General features: G+C 39.9%; 1 protein-coding gene and 1 pseudogene across 1 annotated transcript; one reads left to right on the forward strand and one right to left on the reverse strand.

Moving 5' to 3' along the window:
• Positions 1 to 2,172: 2,172 nt before the first annotated feature.
• LOC139446519 (uncharacterized) lies at positions 2,173 to 7,465 on the reverse strand (annotated as a pseudogene).
• Positions 7,466 to 8,654: 1,189 nt separating this feature from the next.
• LOC139446520 (C-type lectin lectoxin-Lio3-like) lies at positions 8,655 to 18,857 on the forward strand. Its single transcript, XM_071227824.1, has 4 exons — positions 8,655 to 8,666; positions 9,921 to 10,248; positions 13,255 to 13,434; positions 18,631 to 18,857. Exons 1-4 carry the CDS (start codon positions 8,655 to 8,657, stop codon positions 18,855 to 18,857), a joined length of 747 nt encoding a protein of 248 aa, XP_071083925.1.
• Positions 18,858 to 19,469: the final 612 nt, after the last annotated feature.

Raw genomic sequence — 19,469 nt, forward strand, 5'->3', positions numbered from 1 at the left:
TAGGGTTTTCTGATCCCCTCCCCACTTGGAATTTGAAACAACTTTCAGTAGGTCAGTATTTTTCAAATATTTTATATGTGGTAAAAAGGTTAAATGGTGGTCAAAAATAATACCCAGGAATTTAGCCTCTTTTACAACTTTAATCGGAATGCTATCTAAAACTAACTCAGGGTCTTTATGAGGTTTGTATTTCCTACAAAAGTGTAAACAGTTTGTTTTGGATTTCGAAAATTTAAAACCATTTTCTAAACACCATTTATTTATCTTATTTAGACATAATTGTAATTGTCTTTCGATAGTATGCATGTTTTTACCACGACATGATATGTTAAAGTCATCCACGAATAAAGATCCATCAATGGAGTCATTTATAACCTTAGAGAGGCTATTTATTTTAATGCTGAACAATGTGACAGACAAAATACTGCCTTGTGGGACACCCTGATCCTGATTATAATGATCAGACAGGGTAGTACCCACGCGGACTTGAAATTGTCTGTCAGATAAAAACTTGGATATAAATTGAGGCAAACGGCCTCGCAATCCAAAGTCATGTAAGTCTTTTAAAATACCGTGCTTCCATGTAGTGTCGTATGCTTTTTCTAGATCGAAAAAGATAGACACTGCATGTTGCTTATTTACAATGGCATTCTTAACGAATGACTCCAATCGAACTAAATGGTCAATGGTACTGCGATTTTTACGGAATCCACATTGGATATTTGTGATTAAGTTATTAGATTCTAAGTACCAGGTTAATCTGTTATTGACCATGCGTTCCATGGTTTTGCAAACGCAATTAGTCAATGAAATTGGTCGATAATTGGAAGGATCAGTATGATCACGACCAGGTTTAGGTATGGGAATTACAATAGCATCATGCCATGAAGAAGGAAATTCTCCTGACGTCCAGATTTTATCAAAGATCATCAAGAGGGTTTCTAAACAGGATTGCGGTAAATGTTTTAAGAGTTGATAATGTATATTATCAGACCCGGAAGCAGTGTCATGAGCTTGCCCAAGGGCAGTATTGAGTTCATGAATGGAAAAGATTTCATTGTAATCCTCCCCATTATCGGAATTAAAATTAATAGGTTTCTTTTCTTGTTGCTTTTGATATTTTTGGAATTGAGGGGCATAGTTCGAGGAGGAAGAATGTTGAGCCAGAGTTTCACCAAGTTTGTTAGCAATATCATAAGTATCAGTTAATAATTCATTCCCATTTTTAAGGTGGTGGACACTAGATTTAGAACCCTTACCTTTTATTTTCTTATTCATGTTCCATACCTTAGATATCGGCGTACGTGAATTTATCTTGGAGACATAATTTTGCCAAGATTGACGCTTGTTTTGTTTAAAAGTACGCCGTGCTTTAGCGTTTAATATTTTAAATTTATTTAAATTGTGGACCATAGGATGGCGACGGAAATAGTGTTCAGCTTTTGTCCTTGCCTTCCTAGCTAGCTTGCAATCATTGCTGAACCATGGTTTACGTATGTGAGGATTTGAGGAGGACTTCGGAATACATTCATCAGCTATTTTATTAAGTTCATCAGAAAAAATTTTAATAGGATCGGTCACATCAAGAAAACCATCAGGTTTTAGTTGATTAGTGCAAAGGACTTCATATAAAGCCCAGTTTGCCTTAGTAAAATTCCATCTTGATGATGGCGGAACATCAGATGGTGTCACAGATTTTAAAATGGTAGGAAAGTGGTCACTTCCACAGAGGTCATCGTGGACTGACCATTCAAATTCCTGAAGTAAATTAGAATCTACAACTGACAAGTCTAGACAAGAGTACGTGCCAGTTGCAGGATGTAGATATGTGTGAGTATCATCATTAAAAATGCACAAATCGTTATTTATGAAAAAGTACTTTTCCTTTATTATTAGTGTCACTACTACCCCAAAGAGGGTTATGGCCATTCAAATCTCCCATGATAACACATGGCTTAGGGAGTTGGTCATATAGTGCTTGAATATCAGACTGTCGAAGAGAGTACGACGGTGGTACATACAATGAACATAATGTAAAAACAATATTTAATGTCACACGTACCGCAACAGCCTGAATAGTTGATTCTTTCAAATCTTGAATTAGTAGCTGAAGATCATTAAAATTATTCCGAAGTCCTCTACAATTCCATTGAATGAGGGTAGCAGAGCAACTCATGGGGGTTCAACTGGAGATCTTGAGCGGGAGGAAGACCCTCTCCGTTGAATTGGTGGAGATGGGGTGACTTCCATATCTAGAGGTTCAAAGGGGTTATGAACCTCCAGAGGGACTGTCAATGGTAAAGGCACCTCGCAGTGTTTCAGGGCCTTTGATTCTTTTTTCTTTTGTTGTTTTTTTCCTTTTCTTGTCATGCTTACATTATGTAGCATTGCAGTAATAGTTTCAGGTTCAGGTTCAGGTTCAGGTGCAGATCGTGGCCGAGTTTCTGTAGTTTGTGAAGCTGTTGACGATGAAACAGTGGTCTTGTCAGTATTAACTGGAAATAAAATGGTCTGTTCGTCTGAGACCCGTTTGGCATGAAGCATCAACTTTGAGTGGAGACAAGGAGACTGCAGCAGAGTAATTCAGCCTAGAAGTGGAAGTAGGTGACTCTTGGTCTAAAAGCTTTTTAGCATCTGTGAAGGAAATGTCATTATTGTATTTGATTTTTAGAATTTTTGTTTGTCTCACATAACAGGGGCACGATTTAAATGTGGACATGTGAGCACCGTTGCAGTTTGCACATTTGATGGCATCTGTGCAGTCTGTGCTGTCATGAGACTGGCTGCAGCGGGAGCAAACAGGTGAGTTTCGACAAGATTTAGCACCATGTCCAAATTGTTGGCATTTGAAACACCGGAGTGGATTTGGTATATATACATCCACCCCAATGTTGAAATACCCCGCTTTGATAGACGATGGAAGCTTTGCGAGAGCAAACGTGAAAAGATATGTATTTGTTTTTACGAAGGAGTCACCATCTTTCCTTGTGAATCTCTTCACAGAAGTCACACCCTGATTTTTCAGTTCCGTTGCAATCTCCTCCTCAGACATGTCGGAAAGGCATTTAGCACGATCACGTACAATACCTCGACATGAATTCAGAGTCTTGTGCACTGAGACAACAATCTCAGTATTTGCAAAGTGATGAGCTTGGAGTAGATTTAGAGACTGTTGTCTCCGTGCACATTCCACAAGCAAGGAGCCGGAACGGAGACGAGTAACATTGATCACATTTCCACAGATACCTTCTATGGATTTGGAAACTACAAAGGGGTTGATTTTGAGGGGTACACCATCAACTCCTTCTACAACAAGAAAACGGGGCCAAGAATCAACAATATGTGCAGACTCTTCATCAGAAGAAGTTGCATTATTTGTGTCAATATGACGTCTTTTTGTTTTTGATCGAGAACCAGTGGACATGGGGGTAGCCATGATGAAAGAAAGATATTCGACACCCCTGCTCCCCACCCGCCATGGAGTGTCAACAAGGACAGTGTTGTAGTGGTAACCGACTACAAACACCAGGGTTACAAGGGTGCTATACTCCAGCAAAAAGGACACAGGTAGCTAAAATTGTCAAACAGGGTAAAAGTCAGGCTGGTTCCGCCCAAGACAGTTACCTGAAGACCAATAGAACCTGGAGGTCAATAATGCCAGATTGGCCCCTGAGCCACCGCCTTCTGGCATAGGACTCTAGACAAAGTTATTTACAACATGACTTTTATTATAATATTACATGTTGAAGACACAGTTATAACAATGAATTGGAAGTGCAACTTATCCATGCACAGGGCATGGCGTGACCAGCCGATTGATAGAACCGGGCCCATTCTACCACCCGTCTAGGTGAAGTTAGGGTCAAAGTGGTGTGTTGGGCAAAAGGAACACTGTTCCTGGCTCCAGAGCCCTCAACCACCAGTATCCCGTCCTCCACCGACACAGGGGCGCAACCCACGGCAAACGGGCTGCCCACTTTGGTCGCCTCTTACGACCAGCAATGGGGTGCTGTGGAAATATTCTACCCCGGTTCCACACGGGGGAAGAGCTATTAGCGCTACCCAGCACTCACCACGAGGAGGTTGCTCTTCACGAGTGCCTCCCAACTTTGAACCGCCAGAGGGAGTTGTTCCAACATGACAACGCTCTGCCCCACACAGCACGTGCAACAGTTAATTTCCTTGTTAATGAGAACATCAATGTCCTTCCATGGCCGTCCAAATCACCTGATCTCAACCCGATTGAACATTTGTGGGACGAACTTGAGAAAAAATCTGACGACTTGTGCAATCTGTGCCAAGGAGGTGTCGAGCAGTGACGGCTGCAAGAGGTGGTGTGACCAGGTACTGACCACGACGCCTCCTTGTGGCTACACATGTCCAGTGACTGAACTGAATCAATGCTGACAATAACGACAATGCTTTTGTCGATCACTGTGTCTAATTTCATTTGATTGTGTACACGCATATTCTGTGTTGATACTTTTACATCCGTTTAATAAATATCCTATGCGTTTCTTTTTTTGTGAAGAGTGTAGTCTTAGTTCTCATTTAATTATAGGATTTGTAAAAGAAATAGAACTTATTTATAGATTTTGAATTGTGTAGATAGTTATTTTTTTATAATATTGGTAGTGTTTAACCTGTAACTTAGATGGTAAGTGTCTGTATCCTCAAAGGGGGTTGAAGTTGCATAAAATTACTGTCCCCCTGAGAGGATTTGCAAGACCACATCCTCAAAGTATGTTTATTCAAACCACAGTTCTTAAACGTCGTATTTTTGTTTATTTTAACTGTCCGCCCGGAGAGCGGAAGGTCCGGAGTTCGATCCCCGGCCGCCTCATACCAAAAGACGTTAAAAGATGGTACTTGTTGTTACCCTGTCTGGCGCTCGGCATTAAGGGGCTAAAACAAGGATTGGTCGGCTCGGAATCAGTATACTGTGTCTGAGTGGGGTATTCATGTTAAACTGCGGCATGGTATCTCAGTGAGCTAGCACTATAAATCGGCATCAGTCAGGTCTAGTTCAAGCAGCCACACACACACACACACACACACACGTGCATGCACGTCGCTATATAAGTGCAATAATATTGGACGCGACGTTAAACCCCATTTCACCTCACCTCACCTTATTTTAACTGATGGCTAAATTTCGTACAATCGCCAGCCACTGAAAAGATGGTGTAAATCCTGCTGGGGTCCATGCAGGTAGCAAAGGTACTGTAAGTCCCCATGGTCCCTAGTATGGTGATCTACCTTCATGTGCTGGCGTTTTATACCACTTTTTATATTGTGTTATAACATATAGTGGTGTCTTTTTATGGTTGTCTGTTGGTTTTAAATGATAATCTGTTATATTCTCGTGACGATATGGCTGAAATATTGCCGATGTGACGTTAAGTGAGTGAGTTAATATTTAACGTCACATCGGCAATATTTCAGCCATATTGTGACGAGAAGTTATACATTAATAATACATATATTTAGATTACACAATAACTAGAATATCACAGATTCGATTTAAACTAGTTGAGAACATTTACAAGAATACAGTTTTTGTCAACAACACAGTTATAAACCTGGGATATAGATCGCCTTCGACTGCTGATAGTTCAACAGTTAACCCGAAGAATAAAATGACGAATATACTACGTTTAAAAGTGTGGCATGCATAAAAATACTTCGAATTAATGTGTGAGATGTACACCCTTGTTTTTAATCAACTAAACGAGGACTCTCGCACAGGTCTATGCAACTGCGGATTCTCAGTATGTAGACACGAGTGGGTGTGAGATGTACACTCTTGTATTTAAGCCACTACACAAGGACTATCGGACCGGGTTTTTTAACTCTCAGTATGCAGGCAGCAGTGGGTGTGAGATGTACACCCTTATATTAAACAAACCACAAAATGAGGCCTCTTGTTCATGCCTGTTAGTTTGGGGACTCTCAGTATGTAGAAAACAGTGGGTGAAAGACATTACCCCTGAACTCTTTCAACACCGTAGGCCGGTTTACCTGCCACTAAACCTTGAGTCCCTAGACACCGCAGGTCGGTCGACCGGCAAAGCCGTACTCACGTCAAAATAGTTTATTATTTTATAAACCTTTCTGTTATACCATTTATTTATTAAAGCTGTCACATTTCACAATGTCGGAAATATACATTTCAATTTATCATATTTTATTGATAGATTAAAAACTTATTTACTATTTCCTGCAATGTAATTATTGAAAATAAAATTTTCGAATACACACTTCGACGACCATGGTTTTCGAATATGAGGATTTACAGACCCCTTATATTAGGATTTGTCTGGTCAGCAATATAACTGAGTTGACCCGAAAACCATTGGATTGAATCCGGTACAAATTGATGTAGATCAGCAAGAATAGACTAAATAAGGCATTTTTATCCCGGTTTTGGATATTCAAAATAGCGTTTTTATCTTTGAGATATTTAGGGAGGGGGAAGTAGCTGCTCCCTGACAAGGGGACATATTCAGCTGTGTTTACCTCTATAAGAACAATGCGATCTAAGATCCACCCACTCCCTTCAGACTGAAACTCTTGGGAGTCTTTATACAATTTTTGAAAAGCTTCACCTAAAAGGGATTCTATCGTGGGTCCATAAATTGGTTGTTCGAAGAATGGGGTCCGATAAATTGCTCTCATTATTTTCATTTGATATATTTTACTTTCAATGTTAAAAACCATTTCATACCTTTCTTTTCCAACAGAAAGTCATGCAAAATAGTGACTATGTTTGACTGTTCATTTGCAAGAAATTGCAGAATATCGACACTACCTGCCTCGCCCGGAGTCAGTGTTGCTGTCCTAAGCGATCCTTTGAGGGCTGACCTCTGACCTTCCCCTATTTGGCTGCGTCTTGCTTCATATCTCTCTCGCCTGCGAACACATGAGTCGCACTTCCCTACGCTCGGGGAGTAGAACCTCCCTTCTAAAGCCAGCATACAAAGCTCGCGGTCCTTCTCACTGCATTGTTGACAAAACATTTACCAGGTAGCAAACATCGCACGTGACCGCAAAAGTTACAGGTATCATAACGGGCTGAATGATAATTGGCATTTGTTGAGAGTGTCTGTAAAGAAGGCCGTTTACTTGTAGTTTCAGAACTCGCAGACTGGTTTGGTCTCTTCAGGCTCGGTTGACAACTGTGGTTTTTGTATTGATCCACGCGTGAATAAGCCACATTGATAACACTCATACCTCTGTGTGTCATGGACTGTTCGCACATGTCGGAGAAGATGTTGGTTCTGTTTAAACACTTTGCTACACAGATGGCAAGCGTAAGACTTTTTGTTGATACCGACGTGGTTAGGTAGTAACTCAATTCTTTTTAGATTTACACCTGGACACTCGTGCCGTTGTGACTTATAGCCCATGTCTCCACGTCCGAGATGGATTTCACTTCCTCAAGAAATCACAGGTTTTCTTGATGTGTCAAGTTATTAGATAATATATTTATACAATAATACAATCAGTTAAGGAATGGAATATTTGATTTCTTTTCTTTTCTACTGATATTCAACTACAGTAAACTACGGTTATAATATAACCGGACTACGGATATAACGAACTTACTTTTTTGGCCCCGACTGTTTGCTGTAGTTATACTGTATATATGCTTATAACGAACTACGGTTATAACGAACTAAAATTAGTAGTCCCTTTGAGTTCGTTATAACCGTACTTTACTGTATTACCTTAGGTCGAGAGAAAATCTGTGCTCGTGTATTGACAGACGATTTTTAAACAGATTTGTACTTTCGACAGACAGGCTGTTTGCGACCTTCGTACATGTGTATATGCGGTGTATTATTAATAATTTAATTTTTCCTTGAATGTTAACACTCACTAATATGTATATTACTGATAATGTAGAGAATAATTACAATATTGGTTATAGGTAGCTCACGCACTGTCAGCTTAATGACCAAGTTTTAGCGCGAGGATTCCCTTGTATTGCACCACGCTTTGCAATCTCAGACAGTTGTTTTACTGTGACGTCACGCTCCTTAACCAATCAAATTGCCTCCCCCCCGATACAAAATCGGTAAAGTAAACTCATCAATATCCCATGTTTGTCTGGGGTTATTGGTAATCAATTGACATACAGTGCATTTACATTAGTCAAGTCTATATGTCATGACGTTGTTGAGGATATAAATAGTTGCTCGCGTCAACAACCCCAGTTACAAAACAATATTACAAAAACACATAGACAAGGCCACAGCAACCTGATACAAGTGCTACCCGTCGTCCGGCAGCTCATGTTTACCCTTTTCGCGAACACCTGGTGTCATATTTCATTTTCAGCGATCCCCTTACATCATTATCACCCACTACTTTGCCTTTTTACGCCCAATGGAATCTTTTTTGGTGGAAAAATCGAGACTGGTTATTCTCAGGTGTTGACGTTCTATTGCATATGGGATGGGTTCTTTTTTAAAGTTGATGAAAAAATAACGCAAACTCTTGAAGCAAGTGTTTTTCTACGACATCAGAAGCAGTATGACGTCAGTTTCAGATATCAATGGTTAAAATACCGAATCCACAGAACGTTATGACGTTACGATATTTTCGAACTATGTTTGAACAAGCGTGAAATACTCACATGCCCCGCCAATATGACATGCCGGGTGTGTGCAATGCATTAGCTCCTGCGAACTATGTTCACTGGGCCTTTTTGTAAAGAAATATAGTACGTTTTTCAAGATCTGCTCTGGAAACGAGGACTACCGCCATTTTCAGTCTACATCAAAGTCGTTGCCATGGAAACTCGAAAAATAACTTTTTAAAAAAAATCCCAAACTATCAAAAGGCACCAGTTCACAACTAGATCTATCTATGTGCCAAGTTTGGTGAAGAAATATGGTACGGTTTTCAACTTCTGCTCCGGGAACGAGCATTACCGCTATTTTCAGTCTAAATTAATCTCGTTGCCATGGAAACTCGAAAAATATAATTTTTTTAAATCCCAAACTATCAAAAGGCACCGGTTCACCACTACATCTATCTATCTGCCAAGTTTGGGGAAGAAATATGGTACGGTTTTCAAAATCTTCTCCGGAAACGAGGATTAACGCCATTATCAGTCTAAATCAAAGTCGTTGCCATGGAAACTCGAAAAATATATTTTTTTTAAATCCCAAACTATCAAAAGGCACCAGTTCTCCACTAGATCTATCTATGTGCCAAGTTTGGTGAAGAAATATGGTACGGTTTTCAAGATTTTCTCCGGAAACGTGGACTACCGCCATTTTTAGTCTAAATCAAAGTCGTTGCCATGGAAACTCGAAAAATATAATTTTTTTAAAATCCCAAGCTATCAAAAGGCACCAGGTTACCACCAGATCTATCTATGTGCCAAGTTTGGTGAAGAAATATGGTACGGTTTTCAAGATCTGCTCCGGAAACGAAATGTGACGGACAGAAGGACGAAAGGATGAAAGGACGGACGGACGGACAGCACCCATTCCTATATCCCCCTTCCACTTCGTGGCGGGGGATCATAATAACAGAGTGAATTTAACGCCTCTCAGATCAATAGTTCTGTTATATCACGGCGTGTCGGTTTGTTCTGGATCTCAGACTCTGACAAACCTGGAAACATAATCAGGGCCAAATGGATTCAATACCAGGATCATAGGTTTCTGGCAAAATACATAAATTCCACCAGGTACCAATTCACCTCTGCGCGAACAGGTGATTAAAACATTACGATGCAGATGATTGCAATCTAGCGACAAATCTGATCCTGAATTGCGTTAACTATTTACATGGGACGCAATCAATATGTATTAACACGCGGTAATTATTTCAGTCTGTGGGATCGATATGGTAAGCGAACATATCGGCAAACCATTTTATTTTCTCGACGTTGGTGACTGAAGAAAGACTACATACTTTGCGCAATGGAGGCTGGTTTTATCATACTCGTACTGACTTATTTTGTTACCGGTGCTTCTCCTTCAGTGAAGTCCGGCTTTGGAAACAAGTGGGAAAGTTTCACAAATATTATAATATCAGCTGACATCCTATCTGAAGTTTCCGACATTTTAAGCAGAGTTACGTGTGTGTCTCTGTGCCTCAAGAACGAGGCGTGTGTGTCTGTGTTCTACAGACAGCAGCACCGGCGGTGTCAGCTCCACGACGTGGTGTTTCTGTCGCCCCAGGACGGACAAGAGGAAGCAGGCACCGTGTACTACAGCCTTACGGCAGGTAATTTATATTTACCTTCTTCACCAACTCGAATTGCAATTTGCATATCAAATATATAGATAATACTAAACTCGCTCCAGTGTGATACCATTTTTATTAAACGAGTAATTAGTTCTGGTATCTGACGAGCGAAAGCGAGCCAGATACCAGAACTATTGTCGAGTTTCATAAAATTGGTATTACACGGGAGCGAGTTTCGTATCTTTTTTATTACTGCCGTTTATAACTTTTTCAAACTTGCACTGTCGTGTGTATCTGCGCGTGTATCCACAGCACAAAGTTTGACAGAATAATACTTCAAATAGAGTAAATATTGACGCATTTTAATTAAATATCATACAAAAACTACCTACTTTCAGAATTCAGGGTCTGTTCCATAAAGCTAACGTAGCGCCATCACAATGTCTTATGGCGTAATTTGTGGAATTTTGTTGCAAGATATCCCGGCAAAACAATGCCATATGACGTCAGACTAGCCACAGGGGTGCTGGGGCAATCGAAAATGCATAAGCTCCTCATTGAACTATACCATTGATGTTGAGAGTTCTCGATATTTGTTCGTGAAACATGTTCCCACAGTGTATAAGCACGAGCTTGGTATTAAACACTGTTTAATACCAGCTCATTGTTATTAAACAGTGGTATCTTTAACGGGCGTGAGGTGAGGTAATAGGTGTGAGAAATGGGGTTTAATGCCGCGTTCAAGATTATTGCACTTATATAGCGACGTGCATGCACGTGTGTGTGTGTGTGTGTGTGTGTGTGTGTGTGTGTGTGTGTGTGTGTGTGTGTGTGTGTGTGTGTGTGTGTGTGTGTGTGTGTGTGTGTGTGTGTGTGGCTGGCTGCTTGTACTAGTCCGGGCTGTTGCCGATTTATAGCGCTAGCTCACTGAGATACCATGCCGCAGTTTAGCATGAATAGTGAGTGAGTGAGTGAGTATGGTTTTACGCCGCTTTTAGCAATATTCCAGCAATATCACGGCGGGGGACACCAGAAATGGGCTTCACACATTGTACCCATGTCGGGAATCGAACCCGGGTCTTAGGCGTGACGAGCGAACGCTTTAACCACTAGGCTTTAACATGAATACCCCACATAGACACAGTATACTGACTCCGAGCCGACTAGTCCATGTTTGAGCCCCTTAATGTTCAGCGTCAAGCAGGGTAACACAAGTACCATCTTTAAAAGTCTTTTGGTATGACGCGGCCAGGTATGGAACACAGGACCTTCCGCTCTCCGGGCGGACGCTCTACCGCTAGACCGCGGAGGCGGTCAGGCGAGTAATATATCAATTTCGTGTATTTAAGGCACATTCGTTGTATAGACTTTCGGTTGTGTTTTAAGATATTTTTTTTCATATTATGGGTGGGTTTTTTTCTGGGCAGGACAAAACTAACTGACGAAAGAATGTGGTATCCGATGGGATCAATTATGCAAATAAAAATGGTCAGGTACGAGTAGGTCGCCCTTGTCTGTTGGCGATCGAGTCAGAACTGACAAATCGGGAATCTGGACAGGTTACCGGCATAATGGATCACACTTCAACTAAGAAGTAATTCTCGGTGTCTACATAACAAGTTTCAGTTGGTATTATGTTGCCTGCTGTCAGTGTTCGCCTAATTAATCACTGGCCAAGTGGCGTAATATTTTAATGCGGACTTTCCAGAAAATTGCATTATGCAGGTACGGTCTGTGAATGATGAGAAATTCAATGCTTTTTTTTCGACAATGGAATTTAAGAATGACATTTTTTCTCGGTCTACTTGTAATAGTTCTGTTAAGGTCAGTGAGGACATCAGGCTTTAATGGGTTACTGTATAGGAAATTCATGCTTTTCTTATTTTGTCTACAATTGCCTGTTCATGTTTGGTATATGGTACAGACCGAATAAAGAAGCAACACGTCTGGGGTGATTTCCTTCTATCATCCAAAACTGGCTCCCACAGGAGATATCGCTTGGATTAGATCAAGCGATATCTACACTGTAGATATCACTGCAAAGAAATTACATCACAATGCTTTGCAGACCATTGTGACGTTTAACCCCATTTCACCTCACCTCACTTGTTTAAGATAACCCGTAAAATAGGAAATGAACTGAAACCAGTATGGTTCATATTGTTTTAAACATGCCAGTGTTGAGTAAATATTTCGGGAATTTTTTTTTATTGTAAATATAATTTGGCGAACAAAGAGTTTACCGCCGTGTTGATGCATCGCATCAAATCTATTCTTGTATGATAAAGAGGTTGTCATACAAGTGCGTTTTGCGATAGTATATATTCTGTTTTAAGAAAAAAATATTGTATTCAGCGAGCCTTTGCCACAAAATACAGTTGCGTGAAAAACTCTGTATCCAGAGAAGTTCATGGTTTCTAGGGTCACTTACAATTTCATTAAGTTGTACTTTTTCTTGTATTCTTTTACAGCAAGTGCTTTATCGTTAAGATAGTTACTTGAAACAAAAGAATATGCCTTCTTGTTACAATGATCCTATTGAACAATGTGATTATATTTTCAGTACCACATGCATTGTCACTTGCTAATTCCTCTTGAACAGTTATAGAGTTGGTATCCTTTGTCTGCCACGAGTATTGTTGTGGTATTTTGTAATTGCAAAAAAGTCCAGTACATCACAGTCTGTGTCCCATCTAACTTACTAAGAACTTAAAGAAAAGAAATTAATGAGTCTACCCCCAAAATATTCCGGACCAGAAACGGTCGTCATCAGCCTCAGCAAATCGTAGGAGGTGACTTAAATGTGGACCAGGTGATTACAATGAGTAACCTAGCTCATGTGTCACTTCACACTGACGGTTTGGGTATCAAACATTGGTTTAGTAAAAAAAACTTACTATTCTCATAGATTTCCCGTTTAGAACCTTTAAAATATATATCTTTTGGTGTTGCCATGACTTCTGTTAACATTTAAGTAACAAATAGAAAAGCACCACAAAAAAACAACAACAACTTCAAAACATAACTTTTTTTTTCTGTCTTCAGGTGCTTGTCCATCTGGCTACGTCCACAACCGCCTCCTCAACTTCTGCTACCAGCTTCATCTTGACAAGTTACTGTACGACGATGGTCTTGCTGACTGTACGGCAAGAGGAGAACACTTTGTTGTTATTGACAGTGCGGACAAGCAGAACCACGTGGTGAAGCAGATCACATCCTCGTCAGGTGGTAATTTACTCTCAGATATGTGATAGGATCACACACACACACACACACACACACACACACACACACACACACACACACACACACACACACACACACTAATACTAACACTAACACACTAACACACAAACGAACCAGACACTAACACTAACACTAACACACTAACACTAACACACAAACGAACCAGACACTAACCCACACACACATTGGCCTTCAAATCACCTGTGTTTTTTGTGATTTGAAACCAGTGACCGATCAATCAGAATCGACTGTTTTCCAAATTTATGGTAGAGTTCATTCATGAAGTTTGTTGGTTCCTGTCCTAGATGCTGTATGCTGTTTAGCAGGCAAGGTACATGGGCAGATGATGTTATACATGTTTATCACTTCGGTCCGTCCGTCCGTCCCTCCGTCTGTTAAACCGTCTGTCCTCGGTCCGTTTTCGTGAAAACCGTTGATTATTTCTTGATTAAACGTGCCACATAGATCCGTCTAGTGGTGAAATCGTGCCGTTTGATAATTTGGGATATATTCATAAAATTGAACAGCATAATTTTCTTCACTGAACTTGACATGTAGGCAAATAAGGCACCTATACAATTTGTCTAGTCAATTTGTTGAAACTTATTTATCTGAAGAGAGAAAATACTAAGCAAAAAAAAAAATACGGGATATTTTATTTTGAGGTGAAACTACAGAAAAAGACACCAATGTTTGGTGAAAGTACAATAATAAACGCGTTGAGAGCGCTGTACATGTAACACGGTGCTCACTAAGTTGCACCATTGATTTTAAGATAATTTTAGAACTGAATCTAAGCTGCCACGTTGTCTGAGTGCAGAATTTGTGATCTTAACTATCACCGAGTGATATCACAATTGCCTAGAACCAGTGGTTGGAGATGACAAAGGAAACGGTTCATTATCAGAGGAAAGTGGTTGTGAATAATTAATGCTATAAAGATTATAGATGTTTAGAGTCCTTAATTATTTCGCTGTAGTTAATTATTTCACGCTAATGTTAGAGAGTCACTTCTATGTCAAAGAAGAACAGACTTCCAGACATGACAACTTCCAGCTAGCAACGACCGCCTCCGTGGTCTAATGGTAGAGCGTCCGTCCGGAGAGCGGAAGGTCCGGGGTTCGATCCCCGGACGCGTCATACCAAAAGACGTTAAAAGATGGTACTTGTTGTTACCCTGTCTGGCGCTCGGCATTAAGGGGCTAAAACAAGGACTGGTCGGCTCGGAGTCAGTATAGTGTGTCTGAGTGGGGTATGCATGTTTAACTGCGGCATGGTATCTCAGTGTGCTAGCACTATTAATCGGCACCAGTCCGGACTAGTACAAGCAGCCACACACACACACATACACGTGCATGCACGTCGCTATATAAGTGCAATAATCTTGGACGCGACGTTAAACCCAATTTCACCTCACCTCACCTCCAGCTGGCAACAGTTTATTAAACGTGACAAGTGGTGATGAATTTAAATATTCATATTATTATAGTTTGAATTTTTTTCAATAAAACTGTAACATAAATTATTTTTTATGCACTTTTGGGGAAATGTCACTGTGGGGTAGTATCCGATGGGGGAATTTTACATGTGGGGAAGTGTCCTACGCTCTTGCGAAATATATACACAATGTATTGTCAGTGAGTTCGTTTAAAAGTTACGTCACATCAGCATGCAGTGTTTCGTCACATCAGCAGTGTTTCGTCACATCAGCAGTGTTTCAGCTGCAATGACTTCCATAAACAATGCTGACACTATCATAGTGTTCAAATTCAATCTGCCTCACCAAGCGTGAATAAGCCTTATGCATATTAAGCAAACAGATTTTCGCACTGGGCAAATACCTAGCGGGTATATATTTTTATAGATACGAACCGTCCTCGTTTATTGTTGACACACTGGGCACAAATGCATAAAAAAGACCAGTGCAGCTTTTGCAGCAGCATCGGCCGTTGTGTTACCAATGATTTCAACATGGCTGGGTACCAAACAAAAGTCGATGGCATACAGGCAGCAGCAAGATCACTAAATTATTCAACGATTTTAAGTGAAAGAGGATGTTTACATGACATATTTTTTATAGTAGCCTGAAGACACGAAAGAGAATCTATGAAAATAACAAATTGTGTATGTTTAGATTTTTGATTATTGATATATTTTAGTGCTGTTAAAATGACGTTTGAATATGTAACTGTTATCTGGTAGTCGTGAAGACACTGTTCTGGATCAATCAATAGATTTATAAGTGTCATATTTGTTTCTCAATTGGTTGTATTTTTTGTTTATTTATACATAAGTGGGTTTGTATCTGACTTCTTTAGTTCAATTAATGTCAAGTATACATTTTGCCTTACCGTTTGCCTCAGAAGGTGATGACAAAAATTGAAAGGGAGCTATATCTTTAAGGTTAATTGTACCAGCGGAAATGACAGGTGTCGGTCGGGTAGCCTAGTGGTTAAAGCGTTAGCACGTCATGCCGAAGACCCAGGTTCGATTCCCGACATGGGTACAATGTGAGAAGCCCATTTCTGGTGTCCCCCGCCGTGATATTGCTGGAATATTGCTAAAAGCGGCATAAAAACATACTCACTCACTCATCCAAGTAGTGGAATATATAAGAGTTGATTTTTTTATATTGTAACTGTCTTCATAAAGAGGATTAAATAGGCATTCAAATGTTGGATTTGACGGATTAAAATATAAATTAGTTATGCATTGTAAGGATAATTTCAAACCACGTAGTTTAAGGGAAGGCTCATCTACTTCCACATACAGACTATGAATAGGTGGAGTTCTGAAGGTTTCAGGTCAAAGCCTCAGGCTCTGATATCTAGCTATTTTGAATTACTATTACACGCTCACCATAAACGAGGGAGCCATTATCAAGTTTTGAACGGATCAGTGACCTGTACAAGTGTAAGAGGGTTATCTGATCTCCCTCCCCACTTAGAATTAAAAACTACTTTTAACAAGAGTCATCAGAAAGATGACATATCCCCCCGGCAGCTGTCTGTAAAGTAACCACTAGTAAATGTGAAATTCTGTATGTAATGAGTCAACAGTTGAATGTTCTTTTAGAAGCATACATTGTTTACCCACTGAATGGTTTTCGAATTCTGGCCCGGAAACGAACCCGTTCCTCAATGGAGTCTAGGTCCAACTTCTTTTCATAAAAATCGTAACCAAATAAAAATTCGTAAAAACAAAATATCAAAAGGCATCACTTCAGTATGTGCCTGATAGCTGTGCCAAGTTTCAATAAAATACACTGAATGGTTTTCGAATTCTGCCCCGGAAACGAACTCCATCCCCAATTGAGTCTATGTCCAACTTCATTCCATAAAAATTTAAAAAAATTAAAATTAGAAAAATCCCAAAATATCAAAAGGAATCACTTCAGTATGTGCCTGATAGCTGTGCCAAGTTTCAATCAAATACACCGAATGGTTTTCGAATTCTGCCCCGGAAACGAACTCCATCCCCAATTGAGTCTATGTCCAACTTCATTCCATAAAAATTTAAAAAAATTAAAATTAGAAAAATCCCAAAATATCAAAAGGCACCACTTCAGTATGTGCCTGATAGATTTGCCAAGTTTCAATCAAATACACTGAATGGTTTTCGAATTCTGCCCCGGAAACGAACCCCATCCCCAATTGTGTCTATGTCCAACTTCATTCCATAAAAATTTAAAAAAATAAAAATTAGAATAATCCCAAAATATCAAAAGGCACCACTTCAGTATGTGCCTGATAGATTTGCCAAGTTTCAATCAAATACACTGAATGGTTTTCGAATTCTGCCCCGGAAACGAACCCCATCCCCAATTGTGTCTATGTCCAACTTCATTCCATAAAAATTTAAAAAAATAAAAATTAGAATAATCCCAAAATATCAAAAGGCACCACTTCAGTATGTGCCTGATAGATTTGCCAAGTTTCAATCAAATACACTGAATGGTTTTCGAATTCTGCCCCGGAAAAGGAAATGATTACGGACGGAAAGACGGTCAGACGGACGGACGGACGGACAGACAGACTGGCTGATCGCTATATACCCCCGCATTATATGCCGGGGGGATAACAAATCGTTTGCCTTCAGACATTTAGCTTTAGGGTATTTAATATGCGGAAGGAAAGTTAAGTGGTTATTAAAAATAAGTCCCAAGAACCTGGCCTCCTTCACAACTTTGATGGGGGTGCCATTCAAAAATAGTTAAGGGTCCTTATGCGAATTATGTTTCCTGCAGAAATGATGTATACAGTTAGTTTTCTTATTGAGAAAATTTCAACCCGTTTTCAAGGGACCACTTATTATTATTTAGACTGCCTCTCTATTGTATGCATATTTTTACCTGGACAAGTAATATTAAAATCATCCACGAAAAGTGATCCATCTTCTGAATCACTTAAACCCTTTGGCAGCCTATTTATTTTAATACGAGTAAGTGAAAAACAAAATACTGCCTGATTCTGATTAGCCTGAATGGTCAGACGGGGTTGTACCCACTCGGACTTAAAATTGCATGTCTGTTAAAAACTGATATGAAATAAGGTACATGAATTCTTAACCCCAAAGCAGATAAATCCTTTAAATGCTATGCTTCCATAGTGTAGTAGTGTATGCTTACCCAAGATCAACGAAAATTGATACTATGTGTTGTTTGTTTGCTAGAGCATTTTAACAAAGTATTATAATCGTATTAATACTTAATAGTACTTCTATTTCCCCCCGGAAACCACATGGAATATTTGTGTGAAGATTATTGGTTTCCAGATACCCAACTAATCTATTATTCAACATTCGTTCCATTGTTTTGCAAACGCAACCGGTTAAAGAAACAGGGCGGTAATTTGGGGGACCTGTATGATCCCGGCTAGGGTTTTGGTATTGGGAGTACAATGGCCACGAGTGATGTAAAATATCCTGATATCAAAAATATCAAAAAGTGTCTGAAGACATGTTTCAGACAATTGCTGCAATAATTGGAGTGGATATCATCCAATTGACCAATCATAGGTTTCAATAATGACTTGAAGACCACATGGCCACTGCACATTTGGTTCCTAATTAAACTAAGTGCCATTAGATATCCATGTAGCACACATCACCACATTGACATCAAGGTAATTTTATTTTCTAGAATCTTACCTGACTTTTACTTTTATAAACTTTCAGACAGTAAGGTCTCCAGCTACTACTTCGATGGTTCAGATGCGACAAATGAAGGACAGTGGGTATTCCACGATGGCCGACCTATGACCTACTTTGCCTGGAGTCCATCCTTCCCGGTTAATCTTACAAACAAACATTATGTTGTCGCCAGCAAAGCTAGCAATGCATTTCTGTGGCAAGACAGGAAGAAGGCCGAAACAAAGTACTACATTTGCGAGAAAGATATTTGATCTGGTGTTGTTTTGTCAAGATTAGGACGATACCTTGGTGTATTGTGCTCTCCAAGCAAAGTTTCATATACAGAACATGACTTGGCCCCATACCTGGCACTTATGGAACATGAAGACTTGCCGTGATGTTCAGCACACATACTTTTAATCTGTAAAATACCTGATTGTTCTGCACCGATGTTTTCTGTAGAAAATCAATTCGACATTAGTATGTGGAATCAGACATGTATAACCATTTTTACATAAATCTATAAAGTAAACTACGTTTATACCGCACCCGTGAGGTTTAGGGGAAGAATAGGTCTTCAGCAACCCATGCTTGCCGTAAAAGGCGACTATGCTTGTCGTAAGAGGCGACTAACGGGACCGGGTGGTCAGGCTCGTTGACTTGGTTGATACATGTCATTGATCCCAATTGCGTGGATCGATATTCATGATGTCAATCACTGGATTGACTGGTCCAGACTCGATTATTTACAGACCGCCGTCATATAGCTGGAAAATTGCTGATCCCATCAGTCGCCTCTTACGACAAGCATAAAAACGGTATAGTCAAAAGTATATTACAATAAATTGTTCTATACCAACTACAGATTTAGAGTGAGTGAGTTG

The sequence above is a fragment of the Haliotis cracherodii genome, unplaced genomic scaffold (genome assembly GCF_022045235.1).
Source record: "Haliotis cracherodii isolate W230 unplaced genomic scaffold, xgHalCrac1.p SCAF_6, whole genome shotgun sequence".
Lineage (NCBI taxonomy): Eukaryota > Metazoa > Mollusca > Gastropoda > Lepetellida > Haliotidae > Haliotis > Haliotis cracherodii.

What these genes read in the sequence shown, in the direction of transcription:
- LOC139446520 (XM_071227824.1), top strand. An exon ending in GTACTACAGCCTTACGGCAG is followed by an intron (nt 10,249 to 13,254) that starts GTAATTTATATT and finishes TTCTGTCTTCAG; the next exon opens with GTGCTTGTCCATCTGGCTAC. An exon ending in GCAGATCACATCCTCGTCAG is followed by an intron (nt 13,435 to 18,630) that starts GTGGTAATTTAC and finishes ATAAACTTTCAG; the next exon opens with ACAGTAAGGTCTCCAGCTAC.